Source organism: Falco punctatus (assembly GCF_963210335.1).
Source record: "Falco punctatus genome assembly, chromosome: 6".
Classification (NCBI taxonomy): Eukaryota; Metazoa; Chordata; class Aves; order Falconiformes; family Falconidae; genus Falco; species Falco punctatus.
In genome coordinates, this window is record NC_137585.1 from 52,280,597 (window position 1) to 52,303,798 (window position 23,202).

The following is a 23,202-nucleotide window of genomic DNA, read 5'->3' on the forward strand; positions in this document are numbered from 1 at the left end:
AGTGTCCTCTAGTGGCAAACCTGCGGCACAGGCACGACAGCAGTGGGAAATAAGGACCCCTCTCTGCCTGGCTTCAGGAGAACCGGCAGGATGTGGCCTTGGAGGGCTGTTACACACGTTGTCTAAGCCACGGGTATAATGTGTAGCACTCATATGTATTAGCCAAGTCAGATGGTCACTGCCATCTGCTTGGGACATTGATGTTAGACGTGCCAAAGAGGCTTCTGGAGAGTGCTGTTACTGCAATACTTCAACATATTCTTACAGGTGAGCAAACTGTCCAAAAATTTTCAGGGTTGTTCACTGTGAATGACTGAGATACTTTCTTAAGAGTAAAATCTACAGTTTCACTTGCCCTCAAGTGAAGTTATGACACTCTGCTTTTGATCATCTCCAAAAAGCTAAGCTGCAATAGCGAGGCAGAGCCCTCTCCATCCCTGCAGCTGGCCTGGAGCCAGGTGCATTGCGCAGCATCAGCATCAGCATTGGTGCTCAGGTGGGCTAACGGACTGGCCCTGAAACCCCTCTCCCATGAACACTGGGAATAGAGAAGCCGTTCTGGGTGTTTTCAGCATGTTGGCACAAGTTATTCTTGTCACATTCAGTAGCCTTTGATTACTTAAGCTATCATAACAAATCTGCATTTGAAGTTTGTAATTGATCTTTTCTAAGCTCTGTTGCAATTTCTTGCTCTTGGTCCCGTCCCCCCCCCCCCCCCCCCTTCTAATTCCCATCCTCCCAAATTCTTCCAGACTTTGCTGTTGGATGCTGTTTCATGTCCTATGGTTTAGTGATTTCAAATCCCTTCAGACTCTGGGTATGTTTTCTGTCTGGAGATGAACTCTGGCTAAGCTTATTTCTAGTGGTGACATGAAGGCATGACTTGTTATTTTGGCATGCAACACAAAGTCGATAGAGAAATCAGAAGAGCAAATGGATCTCTGCATTAGGCTAGCTTCCTGGAAAAGATGATGCACTTTTAGTTGTTATCAACACAAGCTCCCAATTAAAAATATGTCATAACACTATCATTGAGGAATAATGATTCAGCTTCTCAGATAATGGAGTGTTTATCTGCACCAGAACACATCATTTTAGTGGCTGCAAAACCTCCCAGAATATCGTTCTGTGTTGCAAAAACACATATTGAACCTTTGGCTGTAATCATTCTCCCACAAATGTGAAATCAAGCAATATCTAATGTTTTCCTTAAACAGATGTAGAAAAGCTTCTCCCTGCCACTCCGTACTTTTGCTGTCCCTAAAGGGGGCAAGGAAAACTCTTCCTTCAAAATCTCTGAGGTTTTTCAGATGACACTGGTTGGTGGGTTTTATTCACTGTATTGGGAGAAATCAAGACTGCAAAATTACTTTATTTCTACTTCTGTTTGCACAATGTTTTGCATCAAACAAATTGCTTTTGATCATCTCCAACAGATTTTTTTCTTTAACAATCCATACTGTTTTGATAAAATGCAAAGCTGGTTCTTGGAGGTGCTACAGGAGCCCAGACCTTCCCCCTGCCTTGCTAAGTGCTGAGAAGCTACAAAGTCCACCGAGGAGATCATCCCTCTCTGGTCTCAGTGAAGTTTCCCTGCAAAGTGGAACTACTTCAGAAAACATTCTTAAGAACATCAAAGTGAAAGGCTACTCTCTGGATGCAGCTAGAAGGGAAGCAGCTGTTGCTGTCTTCTGGGAGAAACCCGGACCTGGCTTTACATCCAGGTGAGGCAGGCACTGTCTGAGGACAGCAGATCCCTAGGATGGTAAAACGCCTCTGGTCTTATTGCCTGCCTGGACCATGCCACAGTCAGCTTTGGAAAGACAGGTTTGCTGCTTTCTGTTGTGTTGTGTTGGGATAGATGCTGAGCTTGTATCTGGCCATTGCCAGTGACAGCAGTCACCCCATCACTGCCCCATCACAGTGGGCTGTAGAAGTGGACAGCCTGGCTCTTCTGCCCCATGCCATCTCTTCCTCATCTTCTCACGTCAGGAACATGCCCTCAAACACAACGTGGACAAACCCAACTTTGCCCTTGTGACTAAAAGCCTGGAGCTGGTTCAGATGTGTCCACCATGTTACTCCTGCTCAAGGAATGTGCGGAAAAGGCAGGACTCACACTGGGAGAAGACAGTGAGGTTGGTTTAGGGTTCTGCTGGAAGTTTTGTCTAATTGGAAGTATTTTGATTCAGATGCTCGTAGTTCCTGCTTGACATGGCAGCCCAGGGGAGCTGGGAGCAGCTGCCTCTGTGCTAATTGGGTTGGGCTTCTCCTCTATGTCTTCAGAAATAATATTCCTTGTAGCTCTTGGCAATCTTCCCTTTTCCCCCCCCATGTTCCTTAAACCTATCTATAGCACCCTATCCTATCCCCTAAATGCTAGCTGGGCAAGAGGCAAGACATTTTGTGTCTGGCTGGAGATATGCTCAAATGGCCAAACAGGCCAGAGGAAGAAGTCTCAGTTTGCAACCTTTCCCCTGGCAAAGGCCCTGGTTTGGATCTCTCTAGGTGCTGATTTTCGTGCAACTCCTGAAAACATTAATTTCTTGAGAGCTGCAAGGTTCTGTCAGATTGCACCAAAATGGGCCAAAACTCAGTCCAGACAACAGCAGGAAGAGCTAACAGAAATACAGTGAAAGAGAAATTGCATAATCTTCATTTCCATGGGAACCCAAGCTAATGTGAAGATCTTTATCCTATCAGTCTACTCTGAGCGGTGAAAATAGATAAAAGGTAATATGATTTGTGGACCTGCAGGCTACAACTTCCAGCATGTCTTTATGCCCTCACACCTCACCATCTGCTGCTTATGACAGCCCCACCCGACCCTCACCCCCGTGCCAGCAAAGCGGTTCCTGTGGCTGGCCTCGCAGAGGACCAGCCTGCGGAGCAGCAGTTCTCTGGTCATCCCTCTCTCCGACTCACTTTGTGTATGGCAGGGTAAGTGGAAGGTCGACAGAGATGTGAACAAATGTGTTATGTGACTGAAGTGTCTAGGTCCTACTTTTATGTGCCCAAATCCTTTAGTTGTTGGACTGGAAGACAAAAGTTGCTGAGAAACTTTCCAATGGATCCTATGTGAGAAATTCTCTGAGTTGAGGCACCCTTTCACAAATAGTACTGATGGACCATGGTTTTCATTTGATGTGATCTTTTGCTTCAGACTATTTAAAAACTTTACGTGTTTATGTTCTAAATAGTTATTATATAAGACAACCTAAATTATCATTTTTTGTTTTATCCTTCCAACCACCTCTTTTTTCTGTACGCTAAAGGAGGTGAACAACAATTTGATACCCAGGAAGTTTCTGCACTATTCTGCTAGCGTCGTGTCACCTTTCTTCTTAGAGAGACAAGGTGATGTAGTGATAGTGCATATGTCTTCCCCTGAACAGGGGTTTTGACAAAAGTCCCCACAATTAGCTATTCAGTAAAGAAGTGGATAAAAGTCAGGCCTGACTGTGGAACTGGTTAGAAAACAGGAGAAACTGACTTGATAATACCTAATTTGTCTTGCCTGATGTTTCAAAAAAATTCTCAAGCTGGTGGAAGAGGGAGTGAAGAAGATCAGACATAAATCTTGCAGATAATGGTTTATCTAGGTTAATAAAAGTACTGTGTGACTCGCTAATCAGAGGGGCCAAACTAAGCCACCCTACACAACGATAGTATATTAAATACTGCATATGCATGTGGGAAGAGAAGTTTGAGCTGGAAATGATTTGTAGTCACTTAGGAAATCAGATGTCATTGTGGATAGCTCAGTGAAAACATCTGGTACAGAGGATCAAAGGCAAATGCTATTTTGGGTTGGAGTAGAGTGCTATTGAAAGTAATATGATAACATAATGCTTCAATCGATAGTGTTTGGTAGGCTGTGTTCAGTTTCAAACATAGAAGTACAGCTAAAGAAGCACATTGGAAAGGATTAGATTTTCAGAAGTGGTGGTGTTGAAGAGAGGTGGACGCTGGGGCAACAAAGCAGCTGGGCTCTCCTCCTGATACTACTGTTGGATTATGGGACACATATCAAGGCATCATTTACTTATCTGCTATAATGCAGGCATCCATGGAATTGCTTGCTTGTGGCAGTGGTAAATACTCCAGCATGAGAAATCTTTACCTCAGGGCTTGATTTTTGTCCCCACAAGAGTTCAGGGAGCCTTCTGATCTGTGCTTTTGTGAGGTGAAGGTAGATAGTGGTCCTTAGCCTTTAAATACATCAGTTATGATGGAGTAAGAGGGGAAAGAGAACTTCAGGAGAAAATGAGTGACAGTTTACAGATGACATAAAAATTCTAGAAACACATTTGAAGTAGAGGAAGCAGCATGTAGATTAATTTCTTAATGAGGAATACCATTGAACTGTAACAGACCCAGAAGAATACCTGTGTTCCTAGTTCATCCACACTCGTGTACCTGGATTATCCAGGTTTAAAATCTTCAAATCTAAAATCTTTGATTATGTCTTAAAACTTCTCCTTGTCCTAGGAAGAAATACCTCCTTGTGTGCCAAAACAACCCCTGGTTTCTTTTTTTTTTTTTTTTCCCTTGATGAGTCTGTAAATAATAAGAGGCTGAAATATTCCGTGTGTCGTTTTTTTTTTCCCAGACTTCATTTTCTGATGCAGTTTTACCCATGAGGGGCTCAGTGCATGGACTAGAACAGCAAACATTTTGATAAATTAGTTCTTTTAGCAGAGGCTGATGAACTTTATCACGAGGTACTGGAGAAATGCAAGGCCTAAGCAATCTAAGAGGGCTGGGGATTACTGTGGAGAGCAGGAGAACGCCAAATTAAATCAGCTGGGGAAGTGTCATTATTAAACTTAATCTGATTGATTTCATTTCAAGTAAAAAGTTCTGTGTCTAGTGAGGCAAAATCAAATGCAGAATTACTAATAATGTGCAAGCATTTAGGCAGCAGCAAAGCAAAAAAAGGAATCTGGGTGTTATAATGGAGCACAAACTAATAGCAGTCAGCCACATGCAGAGACAGAGTAGGAAGCATGGGGAGGCATTGCCCTTCCTCTCTGCCTGCTGTAACCTAACTTGAGCATTGAGACAGACTGCTTACCTATTCTCCCATTCTGTGGACTTGCTGTATAAAGCTTATTCTGCTATTGCAAAGATTGCACATGTGATTCTGGAGCATATGAGCAAGATTTGGAATAGAAAATGCAGACAAATTAGGTGAATAGCAGAGGCAGGCAAAAGAGAAACTCCTGAAGGCTTAGAAAACAGCCCCTGTGTAAAAGACTGAGGAGAATACATGATTCTTTGGTCTGAATGTTCTGTTTAAGACAGCTGAGAGAGAAAACAAGTAACACAGTGGACATTTCAATAAACCATGCTGAATATTTAGCTTGGGTAGAGTGTGCCTCAGATTTTCTTGTTGCAAAACCTGCTTCGTGTTTGATGTCATGTGGCTGTCTAGGGCATGTGTTTCAGAAGGGCATACCACCTTGAAATAAAATATTGGAAGGAGGACAACTTTGCTGCTGTTGATGGTATGACCCCTGTGTTTGCTCCCAGAGAACTGCTCTGGGGTTCTGGGTTTCAGATCTTGGATGGGGATGAGCAGGGCAGGTCCTGTGGCCCCTGACAGCACATTGCACCTAGTACTCATGACAAGGAAATAAAAAAGTGAATTTCATAGTGTTGTGCCATATTACTGCATCAGTAAATGGAGACTCTTTGGCAAGGGTTTCCTCCCAAGGCCGTGTCATTACATACTTGGTAAACAGAGGCCATGGCTAACCCATGGGATATTATCTTCAAAGGCTCTTCCTAGCCTCCTCTGTGCAGTGAAGTCTAGTAATTCACAAGAAAGACATGTAAAATCTAAAGGGGTTGTCTTGGTAATTACATGATGTTTGAAGACTGTTTAGCAATAGCCTGCTCTGGAGTAACCAACATTTCATGGTCTGGAAACCATGGAATGGAAAGCCTGGAAACAGAAAAAAATGGGTGGCACTAAAGGGCAATGGGTCTTGAAGTGTTCAGTTTATGATTTCATGGATATTATGAGTATACCCCATGCTATTCACTTGATCTTTCTTCAACTCTTTTTTAAATGTTTGCATATATCTACAAAATCCTGTTCTTACAGCAAGCTTATCAGTTCTAGTTATCCAGAGGCAGAACTACAAAGTGAAGCCATCTAGGATTAGTTTCTCTGTGACTTTTTTGTGCTACCCTGCACCACTCATAAGGCTGAAGCTCGGCACTCGTGACACATATCGCTAACCCCCAGGTTCTGCAGCCTCTCCTTGAAGTTCTGAGACCCTTCATCTTTGTTTTCAAGTACACAAATAGCAAAAGGCTTATTTTAGAAGTTCCCAGCTGCTGTAAGCCACAGTTTCCACTGCTCTCCAGCCTGAAAGAATAATCCCTAGATACCCAGCCAAATACAAATGCAGTGCAGAACAGTGCACACTCAGGTGGCTTTCTGTGAGGCTGACCACTGCCAAGGTGCAGCACAACTGCAGGTTGCAGCAGAGGCGACAGGAGTTATGAGGCAGCAGAAGCATGCTTTCCCTCAGGACTCTGCCAGGTATTTGTGGTCAGAGGGACCAAGTGGCCAAGCAAAGTCAACTCTAGAACTTCAGTGCCTCAGATTGTGCCTTTTGGTGGGTAAAACATGGCCAATCCAGGCAGGCTTGTAATAGGTGGTACTGTGGAGAGGATGCACAATTTTTTTTCTAGTCACATTGGGGATGTGCCAGTCCAAGCATCTGAGGAACGTGACTGAACAAGTTCAATATGGGGGCAACAATCACCAAATAATAATAAAAAAGCCCCATGTGTTGCAGCGGTTGAATTTACAACTTTATTACCCACAGTGAGCAAAGCCAGTGTGAAACCAATGGTGCGGACACAGTGGGCTGTTATCAGGCTTTTTAAAAGCAGTTGCACTCAGGAATATGTCGTAAAGATGGCTGAAATTTCCCCCCATTCTGCAAATGCCTGTTTATACACGGGGAGTGATGGACCTCTGTGCTCAGCAGCAAGGCATACAGCTCTGAAGAATGAGATGTGGAAGTCTGCACAGACCGAGGCTTTCACTTATTTTTCTCAGATTTGGTCCCTATTTCAGAATGAAAGGTGTTGAGCTGTCAGTGACCATGCTACCTGTTGGAACAGCCCTCACCTGGGAACATCTCCCTCTGTGCCCCTGTTTCCTGGCTTAAAGGACCAGTGAGTCACCTTTCAGCTAAGTAAAATGCCAGTGATCTTGGGCTTTGGGCTACAGGCTGAACTGGAGCCTTGAGCTGCAGAGAAAGTCATCAGTGTGGTACTTAGCCTAGTGGAGCCCAAGCTCGCTGGAGCCTTTTAGCACAGCAGCAGTACAAATGTTAACAATAAATCAGTGAATGGCTGAGAGATTTGCCCTAAAAGGAAGTCTCTCCAGCTCTATTCTTTCCAGCTATGTTGTCTGGGAAGTTGGTGTGCTGTTTTCCTACAAAAAGAGGCCTTTTTTTTTTAGCTTGATGCAAGATGCCAAATCTTGAGGTCCCACTGCTCTGAATAATTAAGAACACAAAGTCCTTTCCTACAATGTGACTTAGGACTTCTGATCTGCTATGATCTTCTCATTTCTGATTCTGACTTTAAATGACCAGATTTTGAATTCTATATGAGGGTGAATAAGTCGTTACTCATATGTGCAACCTGATTTCATTGAACGGATCTAGCTGAGCATGACTGCTTAGCTGCTGGCGTATGACTTCATGACCTGCCTGAAGTGACCGTATGGTAATTTTTAGCAACAGCACATTTTCCTTCCTTTTTGGACTTTGAGCAAGTATGTTCCCGGACACAGGAAAGAAACACAGTGTGTGAGGTCCCTTGTGAAACAGAGGAACTGACTGAACAAAAAGAGGGTGAAGAGTTCTCAGCTGAGCATGTCAAACCCATGAATCAAGTTGTATTATTACCTTTTGTGGTTTTTTTTAGCCAGCTTGCTAACACAGTGAGTCAAGTGGATCTTAGGAGGCAGGGGAGGGCAGTCTGACCTCTTTAGCCCCTGAGGGATGGCATGGCACTTATTCCAAAGCAGCAGGTGTTAATTCCAGAGCCCATGCAAAATGTGAGCCCTGGATTAGAGCCACTGTTCTTGAGCAACTACTACTGAATTGGTAAAAGCTTTTCTTCAGTAAAAACTGGATGTGTACCATAGACAGTCTCAAGATCCGACCATGGAAATTTTACCTATAATTCTTTCTGTTTACAGTTGAAAAATCTGTTTTGTGGATGTTTTCCTGCCTGTAGTTTTGTTGTTGTGTAGTTCTGTGTTTCAGTCCAGAAATGGTAACATTTACTAGTGGCCGAAATACCTCATCTATTACCTCATTGGTTAAAGAGGTGTTAGAAAGTGATACCTTGTCAAAGAGCAATTCAGGACACTTTGGGTTTCATATGAAGATATTTTTGTAGACGTTAAGCCTGTTGATCAGGCTTACTTCTGTGGGCCTGATTTGATTGTAGAAGTAAGTTATGAACGATCAGAAGGTATGGAAGGTAATGCACTCATTGTGCAGAACCCTGTGAGAGACGGGGAGACAGCCTGACAGAGACAAAACAGGACAGAAGTATCTGGGAGTTACTCGGTATAAATTCCCTCTATTATTACATTTCCCTGTAGCCTTCACAACCAGAAGAAATCTCTCTATCTATAGAAAAGCTTATGGACAGCTGCCAGTAGATGATGCCTGGAAATCAGGAACAGGACAGCTGGTGCTTGACCTTGCTTTACATGATCCTGATTTATAAAGAAGGCTGAAAATCTCAGGGCTCCCATGACTCTGGTGGGAATCAACCTTTCCCTGTGGAACAGCCTTCTCAACAAGATCTGTAAGTCACAAATGAAATTTTCCATATCCCCTGGAGCCTTCCCCTGGCTAGCCATTGATTCACACCCCCAGTGGGAGTTTCAAAGATGTTCATTGGTTGTGGTTGAATTTTTTTCCAAAACTCTCATTGGAATTCTGGAAGAAGCCATGTAATTGCAGCTTGAGAAAATCTACCTAATAACCATGCAACAGATTCAGAAAATTACATGCACATGAGAGTTAAAAAATCTTGGCATATAGCTTGAGTGGCATGAGAGTTTTCAGAGGTCCATTGATAATTAAAATAATAAACATGCCACACTGACTAAAACTTGGATGAAAGAGAGTGAGTTATATAGAGACTCCCCAATGCTTTAATCCAGGGCTAAGAACCAAACAAAAAAATTCTAACACCCTCTGTCATCTTCTTTGTCCCCTGCTCTTGTGGTCTGTCTCCTCAGTCTAGCAAAAGTAGCTCAGAAAAATGTAACGCTTCACAATTTCCAGAATTCTTGAGTCTTCCAGTAGAGGGAAGTATTGTTTCATTTCCTTTGGCTTTGAAAGGTTTTGCCAGGGAAATAAGGCAAAAGTACAAAGAGTTGATCAATATTATACAAACAAGGAGATGGAAACAGTCACTTAGGCCTTAGTCCTGCAAGCACACGTATGCCGCACCTTCTTGCAGGAGCAGACACTCAAAGTAAGTGAATGCAAGAAAGTTTCAGGATCAGGCCCTATATAATTTCATATGCACATGAAGGACAAAGAAACTGTACCAAACAGAAGTCCTGCAATGGAAGCTAAAAGTGCAAAATAAAGTTTTGTTTGTGCTGTTATAAGTGCTTTCCTGGATGACAGTCTGTAGCCTAAGCTTTTGCTTGGTTCCTTACTGCTGTTTTAGCCTGTCAGCTGTTATCCAAGGGAAAGCAGGGCTGGAAGACCTGAGTAATACAGGTACTAAGGCTTCCCAAGGTGGCCTCGCATAAAGCCAGCTTGAATTTCTGCATCATGCTGCCAGGTGCACTCATTCAGGGAGGGCTTCCCAGCTCATGCATGCTGCTGTGTGGGTGCTGGAAGCCAGCTTAGGTGGGATCAGAGGCATTGATCCTGAGCTCCTGGAGCAGGGAGTGGGAGGGAGCCAGGTATGGAGGTCCAGAGCAGCACAGGTTTACCAGCTCCTGGTACTGTGCTCTGGGGTTGTGGACATGCTGCTTCTAGCTGGCTTGTGCCTGACACAGATGAACTTGATTTGGATACCACAGCCGTACTTGGACAGTGGGCCTTTGTTGTTCACACACTTCTTAGTATGATTTTCCCTGTGCCAATTAACTCTCCTGCAGACCAAGGTGGACAGGGACAGTTTGGAGAGCATGGGCTGGGGACAGCGTGCACATGCTTGGGGACAGAAGCATATTTGTCCATGTGGATATGAGCTATATGGTGCTACTCAGATGCATTTTCTGTGCTAGCGGAGCCATAGCCACACTATGAGTCATGCCCTGAGTACAGCCAGCTTTGGTATTTCTGTTCTGGGAGGCATTACCCACAGAAGAAATAATCTGCTGACTTGTAGTGGATTGCAGACTGAATGGATGGTGCTGCTGAGTATAAACCTGGTTGCAGAGACACTCTACTCTACAGCATGACTTCAGCTTATGAGGCTTCATCTTTTCTGGTGCTGGTATCGGTGTAAGCCCCAGCAGCACAGGCTGCAGCACTGGCCTGGTGCCCTGGGTAAGCATTCAGGGGGGTGAACTGCTCAGGGATCCCTTCTGCTGCTGCTCCATCTGTGTGGCTCTTAGTATCCCCCTCCAAGCTTACCCTAGGATGCAGCTCATGGAAGGTCTTAGCATTGTCTCAGTGAATCCTCTCTCCTGAGAGACAAATGAGATGATGATCCTGCTTTGGTTTTTAGTAATATGGTTACTGTAACGAGCTTAGCCTTGGTTCCTTAGCAATTCAGTGCCATTTGCAATGCTTTTTTTTCCCAGTCAACTCAGTGCTGCCATTTTTCCCAGTGAAGGCAAAGACAGGATTTTAGTGCACTTGAATGTGATTGCTTCAGGCTCTGTTATCTTTCTTTCTACTCAGGGCAGCAGTAATTAAAACTATATTGACAGAAATTTTAAACTTACGGACCATCAATCTGTGGTTCTTTTCTACCTATAAAACCCACCTAGAGTTTTTTTGTTCTGTTTGTTGTTGTTGTTGTTGTTGTTGTTGTTGTTGTTTTGGAAACAGTCAGACAAAAGCTGTCTTGTCTCTATAAAAGTCAAGATAGCCACGCCTGCTCCCTCCCAGTTCAACGGTATATTAGCCTAGGGACTGGCCTGGCATTTCCTCACTTATAATTGGGGAAACCTCGTTTTTTTCCTTCTAGCACCTATTGTGGGAAATTTTTCATTTTAAAGTCAGCTTTGTTTCTGCCACCCCAGCTCTGCTGACTGTCTGATGCCTCAGGAATTATGTGAAATTATCCTGGATGCAGCAGTTCATGGCATCTTCCTCAAAACCTGAGTCAAAGGGTTGGACAGACAGCACCCACTGTTCTCTGCAAGGTGGCATAGAGCAGCATTGACTGTGTATGATCTGTCACCATACCAGGTTCTTATTCAATCAGTTGGAAGGTGATGTTTTAGAGGACAGGAGTGGGTAAAGCAGGAATTCCTCCTCAGCTTGTTTGTGGTAGTTGTGAGGATTAGTATGTCATGCTCTGCAGGAACTAAAGAACTGGTTACACTCTTTACACAGGCATGAGTAATCAGGAAACAACAACGTGTAGATTATTCCGAAATGCTCATTTCTTTTGTTCACATTGTGTGTTACTGAGTGCAGAGCTGTATGATGTTGCCAAAAACATCAAAGAGAAATTTACTTTCCTCATACGGAGAATCAATTGCAAATGGAAGTAGTTTTGTTAATTACAATAGACAGATCAGCTCAGAGAACAGGTATCGTTCATTTATTTTAACATCAGCTTTACTTATAACCTGGAAGTTAAAGAGTATCAGGCACCTGCCTTCAGCGACCCTGCATACGATGATGGACAGGCACACATTCACTGGAGAAAGGGTTTCAGCATTTGAAATATCACTTGCCTCCTGTGATGTTGCTGCCCTTTGTTGGAAATGCAGTCCCCACAGCAGAGCCGCTGGAAGGGACGTGTGAGCAACCTTCTGTAGTTTCAGAGCACAACCAGCCTGCTGCATTCATTCCAGTGAGCTCTGGAAAGGATATCTGGGTGCTGCTAGGTGCAATGCTGGGGTTGGCGATCCTGACGGCGAGCAAGCAGCTGTGCCTGCTGTGGCTAGGTTTCCCCTCGTGTAGAAAGATTTAATGTCTGACTGTTAGCAGTTCATATTTTTTTGGTAGTGCTGAAAACTTGTCAAAGATACGGGTCTGGATGCTTCCTCCAGGCAGAAGTGCCAGTGCAATTGTCCACAGGTACCGGTCGGGACAAGTATCTGGCTGCTTCTGATTCCTGAGTAAAGGCAGTTGCTGGGGTTAACAGTTCATGGAGGCATGCCAGTGAGCAGTGCCAATTAGGAAAGGGCATTTAACACACAAAAAAGATCTAATTGGTGCCTAATAAACAAAGACATCTTGCCTTGTATCAACAATACACTGTGTACATGACTACAACTTCCTCCAGCCCTGTGACCTCTATGATATGTAGCTTTGTCCAACAATGTTTAAAATAGCTACCCACATAGGTTGGTTGTCTTAAAAATGACATTGTTCTAGGCTGAGGCTCATCAATGCAATGAGAGGCACTGAAAAAGAAAATGCAAAATACAATTCCTTATATTGCAGAAATCTCAGGACTGGATTCATGAGCTTTTTGCTGTCAGGTTGCATCCCTGCCTTCCTTCTGCCTGTCCTTAGGAAAGGGTATAACCATGCACAGATATGACAGAGGGTAGCTGCCAGAGATGCTTTCTGAAGATGGGACAAAATTTCAGCAGCTACTACTGCTACTATTACTACTGCTGCTGCTACTACTACTACTACTACTGCTACTGCTACTTTACATTTTTTGTTTCTGATTGGGATTTGATGTCACTGAGGTTAAAATCTATTTGAACTTTGGATGTAACTGAGCAGAATGCTTTCAAAGGACACATTAATATTATCAGTAGGTCAGTGGAATGTGAATCTAAATGTATTGTTTGACATTCAACTCAATTCTCTATGTGCAGGATAAATGTAAATTTAAGGTGGTTTTAACTCAGAAGTTAGAAATATTGCACATTTTGTTCTGTATGTCAGGTGCTTGACATGTCATGTTTTGTGTTCCTGATTTCAATGAATATCAGAGAACAATGACTCCCCAGGAAAAAAGCCCAGAGGATTATGCTGTAACTGGTATCTTATACAGGGGTGAGAGACATGATGAAATGAAGTGCACACTTAGAGTTAACCTGTATTAGTGTTTGCATGATTTTCTTCCATTAAAATATAGTATATGGGGATCCTTAAAACAAAAGAAGGGAAAGTATTTCAGGAACATATTTAATATGTTCCTTCTTGTGATCTGGTTGCCACTTTTCTTTGGGTGCATGTGAATTTTTCTACTTAGTTTTACTGGAGTAACTTCATGCCAGCCGGTACTAGATATATGGTGTATCAAGTTTGTATACCTTACCAGAGGTGATTTAACTCTTCAGGGGAAGCCGTGAACTCCATATTTAATGATTGCTGTGCATTGTCATAGGAAGACCTGGATTTTTATGAATACAATTGTTATTTAGTTAGTTCTGATTGGTTTTACTCAGATGCTGGATTTCTTCACAAACTATTTCCCATCACTTGTTTCAGCTCCAGGTGATCAGTAATTCATGCAATACATGATGTGCTGGCCATCTCCATCTCACAGGACTGCTCATGCTTTCTCACTGGCAAGCTGTAAATTTGCATGAAGACTCAAATGAGTCCCTTGGGCTTGGACCTTTGTGCAAATGTGTATTAGTGTGAGTGTTGCCATAGCAACATGTGTTTGTGTATTATCCATCACAGATTTTGAGTCTCCCCAAAGTGGCAGCAATCATTCTGGTGAACTCATTTGCACATCAGTGCTCTGCACTTCATCTCCTTACATGAGAATTTTCATGAGCAATGTTTTTTTGTGTTCAGGAATGAGGAGAGCACAGCACGTGGGTGATATTTAAGCAGATGCTGGAGAAAGGTTTATGTTTTCCTAGTTTGCCACCTTCTGCACTCCCAACTGAGGAGAGAGAGGTTTTCCTGTCTCCCATCTGGAGTGAGGGTCAGATGGTGGAACCTGTCATTCTGGTGAATGTTTGTCCCTTGTCTTCTGTTCACCGCCTTCAACGTGGCTATATACCAATGTGAATGTACTGGTAAATTTGCCAGAGCAAATTAAAAAGTTTTTCTTCATTGTTCCTTAAGGGGACAGATATAACCAGTGATTTTTTAATCCCTGGTGATTTTTACAATAGATGGTAAAATACAATGTTTAGATAGACCTCCAATGTGGACACTAGCAAATATCAAAGGACGACGATAGAATAAAAGAATCAGAGAAGATGATGGAGTAGTTTCTAGTGCTCAGATGAAATCTCAGCACTTGGAAACTGGGGGCACAAACACCACAGGTCTTTTTATGTGCTGAACATCGTATTGCAAAGGCTAAAAGTGGCTGTCTCCTCTCTCCTCCCCAGTCACTCAGTAATAATGTTTTAAAACTCTGAAGTTCTCTCCATTTCACTGTCCTTTGCTGGTTTTCTCCCCAAGCAGGTTTGTGGGAAAGCTATTTTTAGCTTTTGGGAAGGGAATCTGTACTACAATGAGAAATTTCTAGTTGGAGCTCCCAGAGAGATAAAGCCATTCCTGGGAGTTGCTGCTGAGGCTGGAGTGTGTGACACAGCCTTCTGTGACAGGCAGGGTGGGCTTGGGCATTTGGGATGACTGACTAGCTACTGGTTTCAAATGCTTGCTTGTGCGACTCATTGTTTTTTGTGTCCAACAGGGCAAAAAAGTTGTCTGTCTCACTGTTTGCTAATTAAAGAAGAGAAACTGCTCCATGGTGCCAGATGGCAATGCTCAGCAGGCCCTGCAGGCCCTCTTCTCCTGGGATTCATATTTTATTGCTAGTACCCATACACTGCTTAGTTCATACTATTCACTGATTGTGGGGCACATGGTTAAAAGAAAAACTGAAAGTGAAACTGAAAAAAAATTAAATATCTCCTTTGGCATGGAAACAATCCAGTTTGACTGTAGGAGACTTTTCTTATTCTCTTTCTAGTAGCTTCCTGGTGTTTACCATAATAGCCAATCAAAATGTTCTATCTGGTTGTACTGAGTACTAAGCTGTCAGGTCTTTCTCTGATTTGACCTCTGATTTGAATCTGGAAGATGCTGGCTAAGGACTTTGGCACTTAGTTGACCCCGGTGTCCTAGCAAACCTTCCCTTCTACTGAATAAATAACGTGGCCTTCATGGTAGCTGTTGTGCTTCAAAGCGGCTGGGGCACAGACTAAGCTGGTGTCAACTGCATGCTCTCAGCTTTTGAAGTTAAGGATGTTATCCCTTTGCTGCTGATGGCACAGTGTCTATGGGAGGGAAACAGTTTTGGTCCCATGGAGAGGATGCTAGTGATACCCTCTTTTTTTTCCAGAAATATCGATCTTGTCCCTGTCTTTCTTTTGTACTTGAAGCCAGGCAAAATATTCCCATTTGACTAAAATATCTCTTCATGGCTCTGGCAGTGTATATGAGCATATATAAAGAAATGAGTTATCCCTGACTAGGTTGCCAGACTCACCCCACCATGAATGTTGTTAGAATGTATGCAATTTGATGTATTTCACATAGTACTGTGAGATCTTGGGCACTGGAGACAATTTCAGGGAAATCTGCTTTCTGAGTAATCTTGTCTTTGATTTCCCAATAGCTTCTAGGAGCATAGTTGCTTTAATTGTGTACTGTTGTGTTAGCTGCATGTTGTATGGGTGGCTGCATAGCTTGCTGTGGGTGAGGTTAGTAGCAGCATTCAGTGTCTTGCAGATTCTTGATGAGCACTATAAGGAACGACATTTCCTGCAACAGCCTAGGGTTTGACAAAAGATTTCCTGGAAAAAATAAAGGAGAACATAACTTTCTTTAGAACCTGTACCTGTCCAGTTACAGATGTAAAAGCAGGGGTAATTCAAATGTGTATTTTCTTTGAGGTTGGATTAAAGAAAAGGTCTGAATGGCATTTTGCAGAAGGTTTGTAAAATTAACCGTAGCATGCTAAAGCATTAAGAGCAAAAAGATATATTAAGATAGTCCAGGCCCCATTGGAAGATTTAAATCAGTCCATTGCAGGTTTCACATGTATGTAATTTATATCACTCTGCAGCTGAAGGAGGGAAACAGGTGGCTCCTAACCCCTGCAATGGGCCTTTGAGGACATAAGCAGGGCACCTATTTCTGTCCACTGGGGATATATTAGGCTGAAGTGCCTCTGAGTGGTGAGGAGATATTGTTGGACCACCAAGTGACCTGTAGGAAACAGTAAATAAAGTGGGGTATGTGAAAAGATGTCTGCCTCAGCAGCTGTTTCTTCCTGGGGAAGTTCAGAAGTGTTCTGTGCTAAGCCATCTGAGTTTGCTCAGCATGGACCAAGTTAAATGTGGGGATTCGAAGGAAGAGTGTCAGTCCTAGTATGGGCACTTGTATTAACTCATGCACGTGAAGCTGGTTGTTGGTTTAATTTGACTGTGGCAATCTGGAAACTGGGTCAGTTGCTTGAGCTGTTCCTGTGAAGGTTAAACCCAGCCATCTCAGAAAGAAAGGGTGTGAAGGGTCAGATGCTCTGCGGTGAAAAAGGCAGAAGTTTCACCTCAGTTAGAGAGGGAAACGGAGGCTGACATTGATGGCATACAGCCATTGCTTCCTGCCGTCAGCAAGCTTCCCCATGAAAAGAGGTAGGGACTCCCCTTTTGGGAATAAACAGCTAGGTAGTAATTTATGTGTATCTGTTACTGAGGGCAGGGTAACTTTCCCAAGCCTTAATTAAGATAAATGTGGAGAGGTGCATGGTACATGTAAGGATAAATGAATGCTGTGAACACTTCCCGTTTGAGGATGTGAAACTTGAAACACCTGCTTCAAAGTGTCCCAGAGAGCTGTGGCTAAGCAAGCATCCTTTTTTATTCAGTTTTGCTTCTGCTGAGTGATAAACATCTGTTTCACTGTTAGTAATGAGGTCTCCATCTCATTTTATGTAGAAAAATTACAACAGTGTATTGATTTCCAAAGCTATTTATCATTATACAATGCATTTGGTTTAGAACTTGGCTCACCAGATAGGCAGGGGGACTTAGGCTCCGCATGACATAACTCCTTTCAGTGTTATGCTTTGCTGGTGAAGGTGGCAGCTCTGCAGCGCATCAGATGTCTCTCAGCACCTCAGCATCCAGAGGGTACTGAGCTATCAGAGGTGTCTCCGGTGTAGCTGGAAACAGCAGCTCTTTGCAGGCTTTAGCAATTGTAAGACCAGTTAACACAGCAATTTCTTTTTTTTTTCCTGGACTTTACTAAATGTCTGAAATGAGCAGGTGGAGCCAATGTTGTTGCCTTCAAACACCAACCTAAGACTGTTATCTAACATAGGGGTGGAATAGGAGGTTGCTTGAGATCCCTTCCAGCTTGATATCTCCCATGCTCTTATGAAAACAGTCTTTATCACCCAGGTTCAGCACAAGCTGTAAAGTGTTTTCTGTAAGTGATGATTTAATTAACTAAAAACATTCTCCAGGCAGGGTTCTTCTTTTTAGGATGCTACTGAACAGCACAATATACCATGGAAATATTGACAGGATTGCCACCATAGCACTGAGGCCAAGCTCCATGGGAGGAAACTCTGCGACCCTGAGCTCACCCTGACCCTCCAGCCAAAGCAGCTGGGCTGGGTGTCAGCAGGCTGGCCTTACAGCAGGGGAACCCAACTTCCAGGGGAGGTGGAAGCCAGGAGTCGTAACCCCTGGGAGCCCCCAACACCTTGCCAAGCACGCTAATGGAAAAACAGGCTTCACCACAATTTCATTGCAATAGCACATTTTCAATAAAACTTCCATTGAAATTTAAAGTCAGATGAATGGAAATTTTCCACGTACAGCATCAACTAGACCTCTCAGCAGGTAATTGCTGACTAGCTCTGATTACTATTATGTCAGCCATTGAGAACTAGCCAGGCATGCCAGGCTTTATTGAAAATGAACACCAGAGCCAGCTGCTTTGTGGCTTATCTAGGCCTGCTGCCTTTCTTTCAGATAGGTGTTGTTTAACATAATCTTTGATTTTTTTATGGACTAGAGAGGACTTTGCCCTCTAGTGAGTGTCCCTTGTTCTGCCTCTTTCCAAATCCAGAGCTAAAATATTTATTCATTACTTCTGTTTTTTTCTATATCATTTCTGTCGTTCTTGTCACGTCCAGCTAACGACACACCTCTATGACTACCACAATTTCTAATAAATTTTCATTTCTTGCTATTTTGTCCTTGAAGACATACCTTTTTCTTTTCTTTAACTCCCCTCATTCACTTGCCATGATTTTAATTGTTTAATTAAAACAACCTCCTGCCACAAGTAATTTATAGCTTAAGAACCATCAATACAGAACAAAGGCGATGCTGCAGGGAATTAAGGATACCTAACCACAAGGGAAGGAGAAAATTGGAGAAGATGTTCATGTTGCAAGTGTTGAGCAAGCATCTGGGTCTGCAGTGCCTCCCTCATTAGTGGGCAGGTTGCAAATGCTGGCTGGCTGGGTCTGTGAGCATGGTTCTCACATGAGCTCACTGGTGCTGGAGTGGTGCGTAGACCAGTATATTTTGGGCTGATTATACACCGGACAAATATGTAACATCAGGAAAACCTACAGCTGCAATGATAGGAAGTATTTATATAGAGCAGTACCATCTGGTATGCACTCCTAATAGTGACTATACTTAGCTACTATACTGTGTATCCCAGCTAATCCCATGCTCCAAAGAACGAGGCATACAGTATCTCACAGATCCCACTTCTAACACCAGACATTCTCTACCCAGTGATGTCTATGCAGCTCCATGAATAGAGACATGTAAACAGGGTACACAAAAGGGTTATTATATGAAGGTGCTGCCATCTTGCTCATTTGCAGATACATGGATATGCAAATTTCTCTCTTCAAAGGGAATGCAGTTTTAGTGATGCTTGTGTTAAGGTTACCAGTTTGACTCTGATTGATTAAAAAACCCCCTTTCTCCTGCTAGCTTAAAAAAGAAGAAAAAAATATCTAGTCTTTGAAAAATTCATTTATTATACATCCATGGAGGGTTTTGTAATAAAAGTCCTCACAAGTCCTATTGTCGACATTACAAATGTTCAAGAAATGTTCCAGCATCCACCATTCCCAGCAGTGAGTGCTAGTAAGTTAGTGTGCAATACCACTCTGGCTCCCAGTGTGTGCAGCCGCTGCATATCGCTGTCACCGACATATTTCAACTTGAAAAACTGACAGTTTACAGACTCTCTACCCTCTATTTTGGACACCGACAGTTTTGTGTTGTGAAAAGGCAGTGACTTATGCTGTTTTTCCATAGGTTTTCTGTTACTTTTCTTGAGGTCATCTATATTTTAGGTGGGCTACATGAATTCCTGAGTCTCTACATGCAGCTGCAGTCACTGTCTGTGCTTTTGCTCTGAAGCAAAATGCAGTTACGTTTCAGTTCTTCCATGCGTGTAACTCTCCGTAATGGTAACAGGAAGAGAGGTGTGTGGGTGTGTTACTACTAACTCTAGTTCATGTTAAAGGCCTCTTCAGTAATAATTCAGCGTTATTTGTATTAATCTGCTTAAAACAGGTCAAAAGATTATTGACAACTTTTTTCTTTAAAACATGCAAGGACAGACTTATTCATGGGCAATTGTGCCCCTGTATATAAGGTTACAGTACTCAAGTGAGCATAAAATACTGCTCAGAAAGGTAGCAGTTGACATGGAATAAGTATTTGATATGCTTTTCCAGTTAACCTGTAAGTATACACACATTGATATACACATACAGAATTTTGCGCAAAGCTGAGGAGTGAGCAGAGACAACTTTTGGGTGCTTTATGGTTTTCTGAGTTTACAGGTGGGTATTCAACTGATTTCTAAGTTGAAAAAAGAAAACTCCAATTACACGAGCCTGGATTTGTGTAAGCATGTTAAAACCAACACTTGCACATTCCCACTCATTCCCTCTGCTATGGAGTTAATGTGACTTCTCTGACTATTTTTCCCTGGGGTGTGCAGAGATCATATATAGTGGGTACTCCATAGCACAGCTAAAATCACAGTCTGGAGGGTATTGAGTGTTAATTAAGCATCCATATAACATGGAACTTAACTTTTTTTTTTCTTTTTCTGTCTTGCACAGCTGCATAGCCTGATACACTTGAGATTATTGACAATGTATTTTTCTTTGCATACCTTAATTATGTATGCTAGCATATGCATAGACAAGCAGCAGAGCAACTTACCAAAGTTTGTGGTATACAACAGTAATACAGAACTTTGAGGTACCTATTAAAAATTCTTAAGAGGAAAACATCTTGCAATTTATTGTAATGTAAGTAGTAAACATCTGAATGTATTTTTACACAGGTAACAGGGTTTGCTACACGTATATTTCAAACACTGATGAATAAAAATGAACCTTTTACAAACCCACCAATCCAGTATGTTTTCTTCAAAACAATATTAAATGTGTGACTATGAAAACAGTGACACATAAAAAAATTTTCAAAAATCATTTACCACAGGGTAACTTTTTTATACCTACAAGAAAACAAAAATTATGTACATAAATACATATATTTTTATATATAGCAAATTACAGTTTTCTGCACTGAACATTTATCAAATACACAAGTACTGAACAATGTGCTTGGCCACACCTTGTGGTCTCCTTATATTCCTGTGAGAATGGAAGACAAGTTTCTATGGAGGATACAAATTGTTCAGTGATGCAAGCTCACACAAGAATTAAAGAAGTAAAGAAAACCGAAAAAACCCACAGCAGAAATGCTTGATGTTTCCAGCACAGGCAACTTTAAGAACAAAATGCAAATGCTTAACTGTTCTTCAAGCATACGCCCCAGCACAAGGTCTGTGCCAGAGAGCTTTATACTGTAGGACAGCCGTCACATGCCAAGGGCAATGAATTTGGGCAAAAAATCTGGTGCTCAGCTTTGTCGACTGGCTTGTCAAAGCCATCATCTTTCTGATAGACAGGTTGTAGGGAGTGGTCACCTTTCAGATCCCTTACAGAAACCATACCCTTTCTCTGGGACCTGGCCAGCCACTCCCACAAACTTCAGATAGAAAACAAGGCACTAGCTGGTTTTCTGGCCATTACCTTTCCAAAGCTCTAGGAAATGTGGTTATTAGCATGATGGGAGAGTTTGAAAAGGGTGACACAAAGCTATTTTTGAGGACTATGTACACAGTTATTTTGGTTTTGAAAACAGAAAGCATTCACACCACACATTTCATTTCACCTGGCCAGAAATGCTAAGCTCAGGTTGCTAATGCATAAATAATGATCCTTAGTGAAAAGTATGGTGTAGACTCCACTGGGTTGTAGTGACCTTACCAGAAACTGTCTTCAAAATACTGCAGTTACTAGCTAGGAATAACAGTCCCTTTTAGGTGTCCTTTGGAGCACACAATACAAATATTTATGTTATAAAAAGCACTTGGTTGTCTCCACAGGTTAGTGATGTCCGGAACTTGAAGGATTGTAAATCCAGTCCATTACAATAAGAGTCATACTCACAAACATGAAGATTATGCCAAGAATAAGAAAAAGTACAGCCTGCAATTGGAAAATGAAATATTATTAATAAAGCACGTGACTGAGCAGACTGTAGTTCACAGACTGTCCCACTGGAACCGCATTTATTTAACACCCAAGGCCCAGGTTTGGGTCATTGGCTGTGACTAAAGCCCAAGTAATGTCATACAGGGCTACATGAATCAAAGTTAGCCCTATGTAAATTTCAGTCCAGGAGAGCTGGGCTTTACAAGACTAGGTCTGGACCACCCACCCCACCCCCCCTACTGTGTTACTATGAACAATAATGCAAAACATGTAACAGAGAAACAGTTTTTTTCTTTAAAAACTGACCCATTTTCAATGAATGATCATTGTCTCTGATATCAAGAACAGCTTCAGTGTTAATCCTTTTCATCCTTATTAGACAAACTGGTAAGCCCATCTCTCTTCTCTGAAGACATTTCTGCATATATTCAAGTGATTCAGATGCTTATAGTCACCCTTTGCTTTAGTGGGGCTTTAGTTTACCATAACCCATCCACACTTAACAATATTCTCCCTCGCAACACAATGGTGAATAGTGTATGATCTCAGTGCAGGCTGTGAAATTTTAGATGTGACAGCAACATGAAGAATGAACAGACAGACATGAACAAATATGCAAAATCTCTCTATAACAACAGCTTCAAAAGTCATAATCAGAAATCATTTTATAACAAACCTTTTTCTTTGTACTTGCAGTATGTGTCAGCTGAATTTCCACTTCCTTGTTTTTTGTGAACATGCATATAAATGTATAAATGTACATCTGTTTACATTATGTGCCTGCATATATATTTCATTAACAACTTTTCTGATTAAATTTCCAAAGTACATCTCCTTGGTGATACTGTTAAATGTGCAGATAGCTATTGATGTTCAGGATGAAAGGTGCTGCTGCTGCAACACTCCAGCATGACATAAACACATGCTGTGTATAAATGATAGACCTTCGTGTATGTCTCCTGTAGGTGTATGGATCTATGTCAGAGGGGAACTCAATTATCTCTGCAGTACAGCTTTCTTCTTAACCTTGACCTCAAATCTTCCTGTTACTCCACAGCTGGCCTTCTAGCATGAACCAACACCTCCTTATAGTCTTGGTGGTATTTATGCAAGTGCAGGTGTCAACTAGAGCTTAGATTGGATTAAATAAATGCCTTTTTCTAGTTATTTAAGGCACACTTTAACCTAGACATTTACTGTTGCGAATCAGTAGCAGCAGTGGGCTAAAGGCTTTGGCTAGTTGAAGCCTGGCTTTCCATGCTAGGGTGAATCACACTACCTGACCTGTTTTGAGTGAGACACTACCATTTATAAGCAAGTGCCAGATACTGCAAGTCAAAGGTCTGAGTATTTGTGACCCCACACCCTCCCATCCTTCCTTTTAAAATTGCTGCCAGCTTCCTTACCCCGATCTTCTGGGGAGACCTCAGGGGCTCTTTCTCAACGAGCCGCAGGTAGAAGGCAGCAGGGAGGATGAAAATTAGCATGGTAGCAGAAGAAGCACCTGGA

At 42.3% G+C, this 23,202-nt stretch overlaps 1 protein-coding gene across 2 annotated transcripts in view; it reads right to left on the minus strand.

The window, feature by feature from the left end:
- Positions 1-401: 401 nt before the first annotated feature.
- The window catches only part of SLC38A4 (solute carrier family 38 member 4), a 76,538-nt gene continuing 53,737 nt past the window's right edge, over positions 402-23,202 (minus strand). For both annotated transcript variants that reach the window (XM_080392311.1, XM_080392312.1), the window contains exons 15-16: positions 23,100-23,197; positions 402-21,687 (exon numbers count right to left, since the gene is read on the minus strand). In XM_080392311.1, coding sequence (XP_080248437.1) covers positions 21,586-21,687; positions 23,100-23,197 — 200 coding nt within the window. In that variant the 3' untranslated portion in view covers positions 402-21,585. The remainder of the gene's footprint in view (positions 21,688-23,099; positions 23,198-23,202) is intronic.